Raw genomic sequence first — 14,259 nt, forward strand, 5'->3', positions numbered from 1 at the left:
TTCACTTTAATTCAATAAAAATGGTTATTCTACAAGTGCCTACCTTCCTCTACAAGAAATGCTTATTAGAAGCAGCCGTAGGTATTTCTGCTCACAACGGACTACGCTGAGAGTTGATCGCAGTTACATTTGTAATCATTCATCATTATTATTTATACACGTGAACTTCAGTGAAAGGAATAAAACAGGTTGAAATGTGATAAGCAGCATGCAGCATGCTAAAATTAGACTGGGTAACACGTACAGTACAACACTTTACAAATTGAATATTATTTTCACTGCTTTTTTCCCCTGAAGTTTTTAAGTTGTGCTTACACGTATTGGTTTTCGGCGACGCTGTGACGGGAGATGACTAATACTGGAAAGATAGAGGCCTTCACCTTAATTAAAACACATATTTGGGCATAGACTTAGTACAGTGAATTAGAGGTGGATTCACTGTAGACAACGTTATTCTCAGACGATTTTTTTTTACTTTTCACTTTGTCTTACCATTTATTGTAGCCATAATGATAATAATAATAATAATAATAATAATAATAATAATAATAATAATAATAATAATTCACCTCCTTGAAATTTGTCTGGCGTGAAAATGGAGAAACACTGAATACCATCTTCAGAGTTGTTGACAGCGGGGTTTCACCTTCTCCTGAATGCAAGCTAATATCTATATTATCTGTAGTAACAAATGCTATCGATTTTATGCCCATTAATCAACAATAACCATCATCATAGCATTACTCGTGCCGTGTAGCCAGTTCTATTGCGAGGTTATGGTAAAATAAAAGTCATTGTTTAAAAGACCGAAGAAATGTTGGAGAAAATTGGAGCACGGAAATCATAATTATTAGGTGCCTGGATTTTATTTTCTCCCAGAGTAATCTAAAGGAATTGAAACTCTGGTAATTCATTGAATTCTTCCTACTATATAATCCTATGAGAAATAAGTTAATTCCAAAGTAGAGTTTCTTTAGTCTTTATTAGCGTACATAAGAGCTGCAGATCGAGCTCGATATCTGCAGTCGCTTAAATGCGGCCAGTATCCAGTATCCACGAGATAGTGGGTTCGAACCTCAATGTCGGCAGCCCTGATGATAGTTTTCTGTGATTTCCCTTTTTCACACCAGGCAAATTCTGAGGCTGTACCTGAATTACGGCCACAGCCGCTTCCTTCCCACTCGTAGCCCTTTCCTTTCCCATCGTTGCCATAAGACCTATCTGAGTCGGTGTGACGTGAAGCAACTTGTTAAAAAAAAGCTTCAGAAATGAGAGAATAGTGTCAGCCTGACGACAACCAATGATCCTTATTTACCTTACCTCCACATCTGTGACACAGAGTGCTCCTGCTTTCACCCACAAAGTCTCAAATCTCAGCCTGCTGCGATTACTGATTCACAAGAAGAAGGTTTTAATAACCACTATGAATACTAGTTAAACATATACCTAACTAAAGTTTGGTTCAGATTCCTGAAAATCGTAATTAAAGACCAAGTTACTTGTGAGATCCAGCGTCTTGTGCTGTATATGGTGTCCTCGTATTCAGGCGTAAACTTTTCATCTCAGTGCTCTCGAGAGGAGTCTTGACTGAAGCACAGCCGTGTCAATTTTGTGCCACTTCTCCTGACAGTCTATCCATAACGCACTCCAACTTACAAGTGCTCTTTTCAATAGGCTAAAAGCACAGAAATCCATGCATGAAGCATCTGGTGACTTCTCTCACCGAACGTGTTTCCACTTTCTGGCAGAATTTTGCTTAAATCGCTCCCTAGAACGGTAGAACGCACTACAGAGATCGTTACTGACATGCAAACAGATGCGAGCTTTATAACCTATAAGTGTGACCATATGTTTACAAAACCACTATATATTGCACCCGCCCCCTACCTAACTGGCACCGGCATGAGATCTACAGGGTCGCTGACAGGTCAAGAAGAAAGAAATAAATAGGCGCTGAACTAAAGTAAGCTTAGAGGCGTACAAGGGAGGAGAAGCGGGGCATATAACTAAAAATGAGAACACATTCGAATTAAAATATTTTACTCACAAACCGGTTTATTGAACCTTAATGATAATGGGAAATGATGCATTAAATAACACTAATGAATTACATTAAAATTTACAAATGCTGGTTGTAGGTTGTTTGTGGACCTCTGTCCGTTATACGTGATAGAAACGAGTACGTTATCGCGAAGCGATGTATCGTGACATATAGCGAACGGAAATTTTATCATAACACTGAGGCTATATTATCGCTAACACGTAAAACTAACATGCGTCCGACAACACGTCTGAGCAATCCCTATTCTAATAAAGACCTAGATTTCCCAATGAAATGACAAAAAAAAATGAAAATACACACATATGATACAACACCTGGGATCGAACCGACCCTCGCTATTCTAGGCATCGTCGAGCTGATGGACAGAACCACCACTGACCTTATGTACAACCACACATGACATAAAACACATACATGGTACATGATATGCCAGAAAAATACGTAAAAGGCACTTGATCTTCCTTCTGACACTGTAGGCCTCCAATGCCTACATTGAGCATCGAACTGACAACCTCTTGCGATGAAGGCAGGGTCCTGTAATCCCTATCTAATTATACTCGTACAATTAACAACGATTCATTGGCAAACATTACCATTATCGGCCGGGTCGCTTGCTAATTATTACACAGCTCTGCCGTGTTAGGTAAATCACATTATTTCGCCGTTGAAAGAAACCAAGTTCATTTCCACAGCCAAGTCCCTCCTTCCTCGCTTACGGGACATTCAAACAAAAAAAAGAAACACACTGGGCCAAGGCCAGACGGCGGTTGACCACCCTCACGGGGTCACCACCCACACAACCTTCCCTTTCTAAAGGGAACCGTAACATTTCACTCGGAAGTACATCTCCAATATCCTGCGGCCTTACCAGACTCGCGCAAATCACTTCGAATTAAACACATATCTACCCAACAGTATCATATCATTTTTTTACAACACGACTCCCGTATCATAATGGTAATCTTTGCCTGATTGTTATTATTATTATTATTATTATTATTATTATTATTATTATTATTATTATTATTATTATTATTGCCGTACTACATAGCTTACCCGCTACCTTACTTATGCATGGTCATCGTGCGGAATCTATTCAGCAACTACAACACACTTAAGCACTCGCGCAGCAATTAACATCTGATTACTGACTGCTAATTAATCGATTTTCGGCACATGGCTACATTATCATCACACGGCAATACATGCATTAATTAGTTAATTTTCACACGAATCGATGTTTAACACACTTATTATGATCACTTCCTGGTATATTCAATCGCAGAATCAATTTAAACTTATCACTCCCTATCTAAATATTTCAAAGGGTGGAGTTGTTGTTGTGGCTGTCAGTCCGGCCATTGAATCTCGCAGCTGCGTGCCTTACGTACTATATCACTTACCGTTTCACATACCATACACTTATCAAATTAATGAATACTCTAATAACTACTCTCACTGCACTCCCATAAACTAATTATTACTGGTCTTCTGACGCAAATAAACAGAATCTCCCAAGAAAAAAAGAAAGAAAGAAATGAATGAATCTATATTAATGCAAAGCTAAAGTATTATATTCCCTTAATTATTTACACTCGATTACTCAGACCTGTAGTCGGTTTCCTAAGCTAAGACATAATTACTACGCGCCCATTCCGGCGCTCTATTTCAACAGGACTACATCTTTAAATCTCTTATAGCGTCAGTTTACAATAAATATTCCCATCCCTTCTATGCATGCCAGATATTAGAACTTTGTACTCATCTCTATCACATGATGATGCCTTCGTCAACTCGGGAAGTCCATTCTGAGTTTACTCCTCCTCCATGGGCACCACGGTGATGACTTCCATTACCATTCCATCTTGAAGTTGATGAGCCATTGTTTGATGATGTTGGAGCCGCTACCACTTAATCCTGTACAGACACAACGTCACTGTTTAAGTCACACTCCGGTTAACAGCGTTCAATGTGAACGTCCGGTCACGATCTCCTATGCGACTACGTAAGATTATTATATTATAGTAACCATAATAATATGACTATTCACGTCACGGTTTTCCAAAAAGTTAACACTGGCGTCACAGAGATCAAACTAAACACTGTTTATGCAAATTGTATTATTTCACTTAAAATAGGAATTAATTTCACTTGAACAAAGACCTAACGAGGGCTTAACGGAGCATAGCTTCGCCGTCGATAAGCCGCAAACCCCGACTGAACGCTTGTCCCTTCCGGCAGTAGTTTTTACTAGGGAGCGATACCCCTTCCACTAATTTGCGTAGCGCCTATTCCCGGCGTACTCGAGGTAGGATAGTACGGGTGATCGGTGACCAATATCTAGTTGGTGCGATTGAGACATAACCACTCAATTATCCTTCGGTGAATCTCTTTAAATTAATTAAAATATGTTCTGCTTCCCCTACCACACGGGGTGAAGTCCCGATCTCGAGGAGCTGTCGTGAGACTAAACAGATGGCCCCAGTACCTTTCCACGCAGAAACAACACAGTATTCTTTCTTCGGCTGAAAGTTATCACGGAAGAGGACATTAAACACTCTACATAAATGTCCCAATGACATTTATCCCTTTTAAATCGGGAGATGAGCCCCTAATTCGAGTTTTATTAATTTTCTACCTCGTAGGTAATTAAGTTGGCCAGTCCGATTCCAAGATGGCTCCTATATTCCGTTTCGGAAAAGTTAGTTTCCCCTCATTTTGTGAGTCTTGAGGAGGGATGTCTTCTCTCGAGTGATGTCACAGGGAATCCCCATTCATAACCCCTCCCGGGTCTAAGTTAGCTTGGCTTCCTCTGCGGGGTCCCCGCTACACAAAGGATAATACTGCGCAATAAGTCGCAGACAAAGAAATCTTGTAGAATAATTTTAAAATACACAATTTATCTATCTCAATGGTATGAATATTAATTAGTTTCGGTATGACCTCTATTAATGATATGAGTATTAATCATTTTCAGCATTCTTTTCCCTTTAATAGCATTCCGTGCGTAATTACGGAGATCGATATCAACCAAAGGCCCTTGGATCATGCCCCTGTCGGGTTCAATATATATATATATATATCCAGTTTGCACAGGATTAATGGTGTTCGCTCAGGTAGACATGTTCACCCTGGTAACTGCGTGCTGGAACTTCCACCTTACAAGTTTGGTGAAAGATCATATGGGCTTCATCACCCGACCTAATTCCTAATATTCCAGAGTGTCCTTTGTAGACCCATGAAGTAACTGGAATATGTTGAAAATGAAGATTTTGTAGCTCAATGAATTACTTTTCTTATTTTTCCGTTGTCCGTAGCTGAACCCTTGTAATAGGCCTAAGGGACATAGTCGTCTGTCCTAATGACAGACAGTCCCCAAGTTGATAACTGCACGAGGGCACTCCTTCACAATTTTCTGTTAAGAAATCAAGCATAATTTATGTATTTGTGCTATTGTAATTCAGTCCGCGGTTAGCTGTTAAGAGATCAGTATAAAGGCTATACGCTAGATTGTCCAATGTGTTTCCTTCTTCTTGTGCTTCTCCTGGCGACCCTTATGAATTAATTTTCTACAGAGGAACCTCGATCTCGAATCAGCTCTGGAGATAAATTTAATTTCGAGTTATCGACATTGCGAGATACAGAGAATACCGTTTTTAAGCATGTATAGAACATATTGAATTGTATGTATCTACGGGCTTATACTGAATAAGTTACATTATGTTTAACAGTATTTAAAAGTATACAAACAAACTCTATTTTATGGCATCATTTTAATCATAACCCTCATACGGTAACTTTTTAGAAGACAGGATATGGCACATACAGAAGTGAAACAAGAAACATATCTCGGTTAACACCTTAGAAAAAAAAATCCGTTAGTCTGTTTGTTACTGTTAACCTTTCCTCTCCTCACGTTGAAACTTCTCGTCAATACCACGCAGCCGAGATTCGTAAATGGCGCTCGTCAACCGCGACTTCAGGGGTTGCTTTCGTACGTGACCGGTAATTAATTCACACCCAAGAAACAGCGAGGTTTCGGCGATTTTCCGATCATTAGAAGTTTTAGTTTTTCCGTTCCCGTCATATTAGCTCCCAGCATCACTGTAACTGTTTCATTACTCGTTAACTGTTCCTCACAAACCACGGATGCCATAATGCACAGTCAATATTGCACAAAATTCGAGTTACAGTGTATTTTTTGCTTCAAGAGAGGAAGTATTTGCTTCGAGAAATCGAAAAATTCTTGTAATCGAATTTCGAGTAATAGAGAAATAAATACACGTGAAGAATAGAACAAACGGCCGGAAAATTTAAGTTACTTCGAGATACTGAAAATTCGAGTATTGGAGGTTCGAGATATCGCGGTTCGACTGCTTGCGCTTCCCTCGTCATTGTTGTCGTACAGTAGGTATCGAACCACTGTCGTATGTTCCATATTTTTTTCTCCGCCCACGTCCTAGTTTCCTTTCTATCTTGCCTTCTGCCTCTGTTATGAGTTGTATCAGGTCGTATTTGTCCTTTCGGAAGATGTGATCCAAACTGGCCCTTTTTCTGAGTTTTTGAGTGGTTAGAACTTGTCATGATTTCCCGGCACTGCGGAGTATCTCCTTGTTACTGACGTAGTCTACCCATGAGATCTTCAACGTTTTACAAATACCTCCACATTGCGAGATACAGAGAATACAGAGAAAGCCGACACTCGGTTCCTTGACGAAGTCTTTGTTGTCCAGCCTTCGACACCATAAAGCATTACCAATAACCCGTAATACTTCACGATATGAATTTCGAATTGGTAGTTATGGTTGTGCGCAGAATGTGTTAATTCAGGTACACTTCGCTTTAAATGGCTGAAAGGAGTGTTAGAAATACAATAGTAAGAAATGGAACTTCTCGGACATGCTATCGAGGTTCATCAGATACCACGGAAACATGACCCCCCCATCATCACCAAAGGGGTGACTTCAGTAGCCATCCTCAGTCCCTCCGTATCATGTCCTGAATATTATCATTGACTATCGAAAGAAAAGCAAAACACATACAGACTAATAGAACTACGACGATAAATTAATTATATGCTATAACTACTGTATAATCTAAGTACGTAACTGGTCTAGACTTCAACGGAGTTATATTGTCTAGGTTGCCTTAGGCACAACTCTGTTGCTAGCTAGCATGCATCCTTTTTTTTCTCTCCATCATTGCTTCAAATGCTGACTCTGGTTTTTATTTCCACATCCATACACCACTTTTGCGTTAACCAGCATCCTAGATAAAAGAAGGGGCTTCCTGGCCTAAGCGGTCAAGGCGTGCTCCGTTCACCCGGAAGGACATGGTTTCAATTCCCCATCAGGAAGTACAACAATTTAAAAAATGGCATTTTCACTTCCGGAGGTGCACATGGCTCTGAGGTTCACTCAGCTTACATCATAAATGAGTACCAGGTTAATTCATGGTGTAAAATGTGGCCGGACGTAGAGCTAACCACTCTACCCCACCAAGTGCCGAGGACCTTCGTGGTATGTATGGAGATGACTAGATACAAGAAATTACTTTAATTATGTCTCCGACCACGGTGATAATAATAAAACATTAAAACAGTTCATTCTTCACTTATGACAGATATATCCAGGGTCAATGGAGCTGCTCTGGCTCATTATGGGTTTGGTCAGGTAGGCTATTTAAGATCGGATGCCCTTCCTGACATCAAAGTATAGCTCAGGTAAAAATCATATATATATATAACTGCAAACAACTAACAATATAATATTGAAGATTACAAGAAAGGAATAGTTTCTTCTCAGTCGCTGGTTATTGGTGATTTAGAGAAAAAAGTGTGGCTTTCATTCACACACAAAGAAAGAAAACTGAGAATTACGCACAAGAGTGTGACACTAAATATGTATTGTAATAAAATCTGAAACAAATTACGAAGTTCATGTTGCTATAAATGCATTCCACTTATCTTCAATATCAACCGTCAGTGATTAGTAAGTATAGCTCGTAAGAAAATAGAGTATCAAACATTATACGACCAGCTTCATGTCTTCCTGAAGATTCTTCTGTTAATTTTAACTTCAACCATGTTTACCCAGTAAAGTGTGACGTGTACTGATGAATGTTGTTTGCTAATGCTTTGGCGACGCAAGGATGGGAAAGGGTTACTTGTTGGAAGGAAGCGACCGTGGTCTTAATTAAGGTACAACCCCAGCATTTGCCTGCTGTGAAAATCGGAACCACGGAAAACCATCTTCAGGGCTGCAGAGAGTGGAGGTTCAAACCCAATATCTCCCGAATGCACTGCATAGCCACTTGCTCGCTGAGAGAATATGATATCCGTATATATGGAATTTAAGAAAGTAAAACTAGTTTTCATCATCTTTCCTGGAACTAGACTGGTCGCGACTCTATATTCACCTTAGCCATCATACTTTGTCTCTCCTCCACTGAGTTCTTAATACATCTTCTCCATCATACCTTTCTTCGCATTTCCATTACTTCTCAGGTTTTCATAACAGACATAAAAGAGCTCAAACATCAAAGCTTGCTCGTCATTCCTCACCGTCGACCTGCCGCATATGACAACTCATTTTCTGTGTCAGCCACAGGAGAATGACCGGATGACATCAGAGGAATACCAACCTCAGCGTCATTTAAAAGAGCGATAAGAGGTACAGCAGAATAAATACAAGTGAACTGTGCATTTCCGGTCTCTCACTGATCGTGCTGTTACACTATAATTACTAGATTTTATTAAAGATCGGTAGATCGAATCACAAATGAAGAGATACTAACTCGAATTGGTGAGAGGAGATCGATTTGGCTAAATTTGACCAGAAGTAAAGACAGAATGGCAGGGCACACGTTAAGACATACAGGTCTTGTTCAGTTAGCAAGCGGTAAAAACGTTAAGGTTAGACCTAGGTATCAATATGGCAGATAGGTTAGAGTACATATAGGATGTACTAGCTACGTGAAAATGAAAATGTTAGTACAGGATAGGGTGGCATCGAGAGCTGCGTCAAACCAATCTATTATTATAATCTACTACTATTATTATTATTATTATTATTATTATTGTTATTATTATTATTATTATTATTATTATTATTATTATTATTATTATTATTTTACAAGCGAATGGATCACTAAGGACCACGCTACAAATTCATTTCTTTCTCTTCGTACGGAGATTTCTCTGTGTCAAATACTCCTTCATGCGTTCGCTGGCCTGCTTCCGTTGTTCATCTGTCCAGGCTCTTCCGGTCTTCTTAGTTCTTCCTGCGGCTTGAGCACCTTCCAAATTCTTCAGTGTGTTCCTAAACGTATTCCTTTCTAACAGCTGGTCTTCCAAGATGTTTAACCTTTCCATATCCTTCTTCGTTTCCTTACTCTATGCTGTAGTGGTCTTTTTTATCCAGAAGTAATCAAATATCTGTTAGCATTCATTCTGTACAGATGTCCAAGAAAAGCCAGCCTCCTTTTCTTCATGGTCGCTGAGATTCTTTCCACCTTCTGGTAAACTTCCTTTTTGCCCCGAAGTTTCCATCCGCTTTCAGTTTGGACAGCTCCCATAATTTTTCTGAGGATTCTTCTTTCCAGGACCTCTAGCTTCTCCAGCTTGTAGTTCATGGACAGGCATTCACTGGCATACAGGTATTCTGTTTCGACCACGGTGTTGTAATGTTTTAATTTGGAATTCCAGGATAAGCACTTATTTTTGTAGATGTTTATTATTATTATTATTATTATTATTATTATTATTATTATTATTATTATTATTATTATTATTATTATTATTACTGGGGTGGAATATTATTCCAATTTTAAACATTTTTTTGTGTTGAAGTAACTGTACTTTATTCAGTGTTAATTAGAGTAGTATTAATTATTACTTTAATGTACATAAAAGAACTCCTGCGGGACGAAATTCCGGCACCTCGTCGTCTCCAAAAACCGTAAAAGAGTAGTTAGTAGGGGATAAAGCCAATAGCATTAATTATTAATTATTTTAATGTACGATTATCGGTTTACAGTTAGAAAGAGGCCCAATAGCCTTAATTATGCCAAAAACACATGTATCTATCTATCTATCTATCTATCTACCTACCTATCTATCTATATACATCTATCTATCTATATATCTGTCTATCTCCTGACTACTAACATTAACGACTTCGACACTGGCTCAGTCCGGTGGTATTTTAAGGTATTAAAATACGCCAATCTCGTGATCGATAGATTACTAGCACACAAAAAAAAATAACTGCTTGCCGGACAAAATTCCAGTAGCTCGCCGTCTCTGAAAACCGGAAAAGAGGTCGTTAGTGGAACATAAAACTCACATAATGCGCATGGGAGGAGAGAGCGGAATGACCTGCAGTGAAACAACAACAATATGTATACAAACAAACGAACATGCCTGCCAACCTGCATGACACACTACGATGCGTCGCACATTGAAAAAGTGCGTATCGCCTCGTGCAGTGTGCATGGTCTCCGCAACCTTGTACGTGTGTGGATGGTCCTGGCGTTCCCTGGAGGCTGCAACCCGCAACACAACGGCTCACACAGCCGTTGGCAGTGGTGTGGATAAGGCAGGAGCGCTGCGCTGGGATCGTTACTGAGATAGTCAACGGGGCGAGGCCAGTTCAGTGTAGCAGCGTCGTCATGGGCGAAGGAGGTAAGCACCCGTAGCGCCGACAATCACAAGATGAGCCTCGCCCAGGAAGGTAAACATTTCCTTCATTTTGGGGGAACTAAGGACATCACTGTCAATGCTATCTGATGTTTGTGTTACTTTGCTGATTGAGCCTTTGTAATTATTTAGAGCTCAGACTTGTCAAGAGTGAAATGCGTAGATATCCCATGCCCAAGCCGCTTACTTTCTTCAGTTTCATTGTGTGTTTGTGCGTGTTGTTATGGTTTTTGTACTGGCGCGTGCTTGTGGGATCGATATTGTTGGCAAGATTTTTGTTCTTGATTGTTTTGCATGCTTCATGTTTTGGGTTAGAGATATATGTAATCAGATTTGGGATTCCCGCGAGTTTAAATAGTGTTTTGCCCGGCTGAGTGACTCAGACGGTAGAAACGCTGACCTTCTGAGCCCAAGTTGACGGCTTCGAACCTGGCTTAGTCCAGCGGTATTTGAAGTTGCTCAGATATAACAGACGTGTGTCGGTAGATGTATCAGCACGTAAACTAATTCCTGTGAGACAAAATTCCAGCAACACGGTGCCTATAAAGACCATAATAGTAGTGAGTTGTACGTAAAATTATTATTATTATTATTATTATTATTATTATTATTATTATTATTATTATTATTATTATTATTATTATTATTATTATTATTATTATATGTTGTTTGATTAATTCTAGTGGAGGGCTGTCAAGCTGAGAAGGTAACGAAGTTTTCATTTAGAAGGAAAAAAGGTTCGATTCCTTGTTAGGAAGTCGAAAACTTCAGAAATGACATTTCCACTTGTGGAGAGCACAAGGTTACAAATAGCGGGAGTGCTAATCTTTTACGCCTTCAAGAAGCTTCATGATCTGTTCGAAGATGGCTTTTCCTTATTTGATATCAATGGAATGAGCGTCCTAATTTGCGTATCTAGAGAACCAGTATTACAAACATTGCATTAAATACACTGGGTTAAATAAATCTGGAAGCCTTATCAAGACTGCCGTCTTCCATTGTCTAGTTTCGAATCTAAGCCATGCGAACTAAGTTAGGTGACCGCTTTGTCTAATCTGCCCCATTTTAAATTATATTTTAAAATCCAGTGTGCTTTCAAGTTAATCGACATGTGATAATAGAAATGTGTTTGAAAATGTACGCGGAGTAGTGGGCAAAACACTAACATCCATATCCATGGCTGGAGCAGGCGCGATAGCGAAAGTGGCGTGCTGTAGCTCAGTGCCACTATACAAATGGTTATAAACCCCTGTTTTAAAATACATATAAGTACAGATACATTTTAAATCCTGATTTCCTTACATATTTTAATGTATTTGTAAAGTGCTGCAACATCATGCACTGTAACAAACTGTAATAACAGCGAGAAAATATGGAAATCAGCCTGTTATCCAATTCAAAATCTAAAAAATATAAATGGTCGGATATTAATGGAAATAACGTTCGGCACTGCTTTTAACACAAAAAATATCACACATATGCGCACAGTTTCTGTACATATGTGGTGGGAAAGAGAATAATTATCGCCGTTACACCTACAGAAAGTCGCAATGTCGCAATTTCAGTCTAGAACTTGGGCCGATAAGGCTGTCATTTTGTTCGAGTTGTATTAAAGAACTCTCGTCCTTTATTATAAATGTCCTGTGGGTCAGTATTCCTCCGACAATATCGTCACATAGCAGAACTTCCAGTCGCAATGACGATAAGTATCGCATAAAATTTGGTCACCCCTCTAAGAATTACGAATACACTGTACTAGCATTACCATAAGTGTGTGGGAAATGATGGTCACTGGCTTCTCACTAAGGCGGCCGAACTTCGAATGCTGGCTAATGCATTAGGAATTTTTGAAATTAAATGTCATGTCCCAGTGGTTCGGATGATATTAAAAACAGTTTCGTTAAACTACAAGCTTGCTCTTAGCAAGGTGATTCGTCTCTCTACGAGACAAACAACTGGATTATCTGCAACATACAGATGGTGGTCTTCCATATTGTTTAATATCGCTGAGTTTGTATGAGATGTTTTTAAAGAGAAAGAAATAAGAGTGTTATACCTGGACGGAATTGATGAACAATGATACATACTCAAAAGTTAAAGAACTGCAAAGCTTAAGTAGCCATTTATCGAAAGATATCTAGATATAAAATAAGAATAGGAAATTATAATTCGTATGATGGGAGCCTCCTTGGCTCAGGTGGCGGCGCGCTGGCCTCTCACCGCCAGGTTCCATGGTTCTAATCCCGGTCACTCCATGTGAGATTTGTGTTGGACAAAGCGGAGGAGGGGCGGGTTTATATCCGGGTACTCCGATTTTCCCTGTCCTCCTTCATTCCAATATCATTTCATTTCATGTGTCAGGCATTAATTACTGTCCCAAAGGAATGAGACAGGATTCGGCAGCCGGCACAATTCCTGTCCTTGCCGCTAGATGGGTGCTTCATTCATTACATTCCTGACCCAGTTGATTGACTGGAAACAGGCTGTGCATTTTCATTTTTAACTCTGATGATGATGATGATGATGATTGTTGTTTAAAGGGGCCTAACATCTAGGTCATCGGCCCCTAACTCGTATGATACTGGTTTGAACTGAGTACTCTTTATTGTCAGAAATTACCCGCAATTTATCAGTTTGGTATATACAGCTGATGCCAAGCAAAAGATCTAATTTCACATACAGCATCATGAACGTTTATAATAGTGGACAAGTTTGTTTTCCATTGAAATCTCCTAAGTGAAGCATCTCTCAGGCTTGATCTTGTTGCAGAACTCTCTGATACATAGCAGCTAACTATCTGCAACCGCTCTTTTCAATCTCTGCTTATATAGGTCATAGAATCACCTCCCTTTGAACATTAGGGACAGGATTTTCCTTAAGATATTTAAGGTGGATTGCCGAAGGTACTCGCTTGATTCATTAAAGTGACTTGTGAGATGAGTGAAGTATCAATGCGAGAGTGAATCGTTGTGAAATATTATTGTACTTAGATTATAATTATTAGAATTCCCTTCAGAATGTTTTATCTTCAGGAGATAACAGTATTTTTGCTGATATGTTAGTTAAAGTCGGAAATGGACAACTGTCGAAGATTGAAGAAAAAATTGCCTTCAGTCATGATTCATTCAAGAAGTGATTGTTTGCGTTTATCATGAAATCCACGATCTATCTAAAAATTCGCATTCATGGTTTAAAGAGCAGTGTTTATCTCCGACAAACAAACAAGTTCGGAAAGTTAACGATTTGGTGAATATTGAATTTAGTACTGAGGGTCAGATTTATTACTCAGTAGGCACAGTAGTTAATAGTGAAGAAACTGTTCATTATTCTTCATAATTTCTGAATCATTTACATCTTCCCTTCATGTCATTACATAAGCTGACTTTGAGAGTGGGAGGTGCCTATTATATTGTTAATATACACTGCCAAAGTTATGCAATGGGACAGTTTAATTGAAGCTACTATTTTAACTGGTTGTGGCACAGGAGAAATAGTTTTA

General features: G+C 39.2%; 1 protein-coding gene across 6 annotated transcripts in view; it reads left to right on the top strand.

Moving 5' to 3' along the window:
* The window catches only part of LOC136887089 (band 7 protein AAEL010189), a 545,233-nt gene that overhangs the window by 355,313 nt on the left and 175,661 nt on the right, over positions 1-14,259 (top strand). The window contains exon 1 of one of the 6 annotated variants that reach the window (XM_068231063.1): positions 10,649-10,745. The exons of 4 other annotated variants lie outside the window; for them this stretch is intronic. In XM_068231063.1, coding sequence (XP_068087164.1) covers positions 10,733-10,745 — 13 coding nt within the window. In that variant the 5' untranslated portion in view covers positions 10,649-10,732. Of the gene's footprint in view, positions 1-10,648; positions 10,795-14,259 lie in introns of those variants that run through there. One more of the 6 variants, XM_068231062.1, reaches the window with a different exon arrangement.

The sequence above is a fragment of the Anabrus simplex genome, chromosome 1 (assembly GCF_040414725.1).
Source record: "Anabrus simplex isolate iqAnaSimp1 chromosome 1, ASM4041472v1, whole genome shotgun sequence".
Lineage (NCBI taxonomy): Eukaryota > Metazoa > Arthropoda > Insecta > Orthoptera > Tettigoniidae > Anabrus > Anabrus simplex.